The following is a 320-nucleotide window of genomic DNA, read 5'->3' as shown; positions in this document are numbered from 1 at the left end:
CTTAGGCTCAGCAAGCGGCGACACGGCCACACGCCGGACATTTACAACCACGAGATACCTCTGGCAAGACCCCCTCCCAGATCCCTCCCTTTCTGGACCTGACCGTCCGAATCACCTTGATCTTCTCGCCCTCGATTTCCACCGTCTTCTCCCTGAAGTCAACGCCGATGGTGGCTTCAGTCTTGTCCGGGAAGGTACCCCCGCAGAAGCGGAAGGTCAGGCAGGTCTTGCCCACGTTGGAGTCCCCGATCACGATGATTTTGAAGATGCGAATCTGCACGTACTGGTCCAGCGACGAGTCCAGCTCCAGGGAGGCCAGG

General features: G+C 59.1%; 1 protein-coding gene across 1 annotated transcript in view; it reads right to left on the bottom strand.

Moving 5' to 3' along the window:
- The window catches only part of RAB33A (RAB33A, member RAS oncogene family), a gene marked incomplete at its 5' end in the record, with an annotated part of 9736 nt that extends 9417 nt beyond the window's left edge, over window positions 1-319 (bottom strand). Inside the window, one exon of the mRNA XM_010834342.1 lies at window positions 116-319. Coding sequence (XP_010832644.1) covers window positions 116-319 — 204 coding nt within the window. The remainder of the gene's footprint in view (window positions 1-115) is intronic.
- Between the last annotated feature and the right edge of the window lies 1 nt (window position 320).

Source organism: Bison bison, unplaced genomic scaffold (assembly GCF_000754665.1).
Source record: "Bison bison bison isolate TAMUID 2011002044 unplaced genomic scaffold, Bison_UMD1.0 scf7180017845410, whole genome shotgun sequence".
NCBI classification, from domain to species: Eukaryota; Metazoa; Chordata; class Mammalia; order Artiodactyla; family Bovidae; genus Bison; species Bison bison.
The sequence above is the reverse complement of the archived record's forward strand: the minus strand, read 5'-3'. Positions and strand labels throughout refer to the sequence as shown.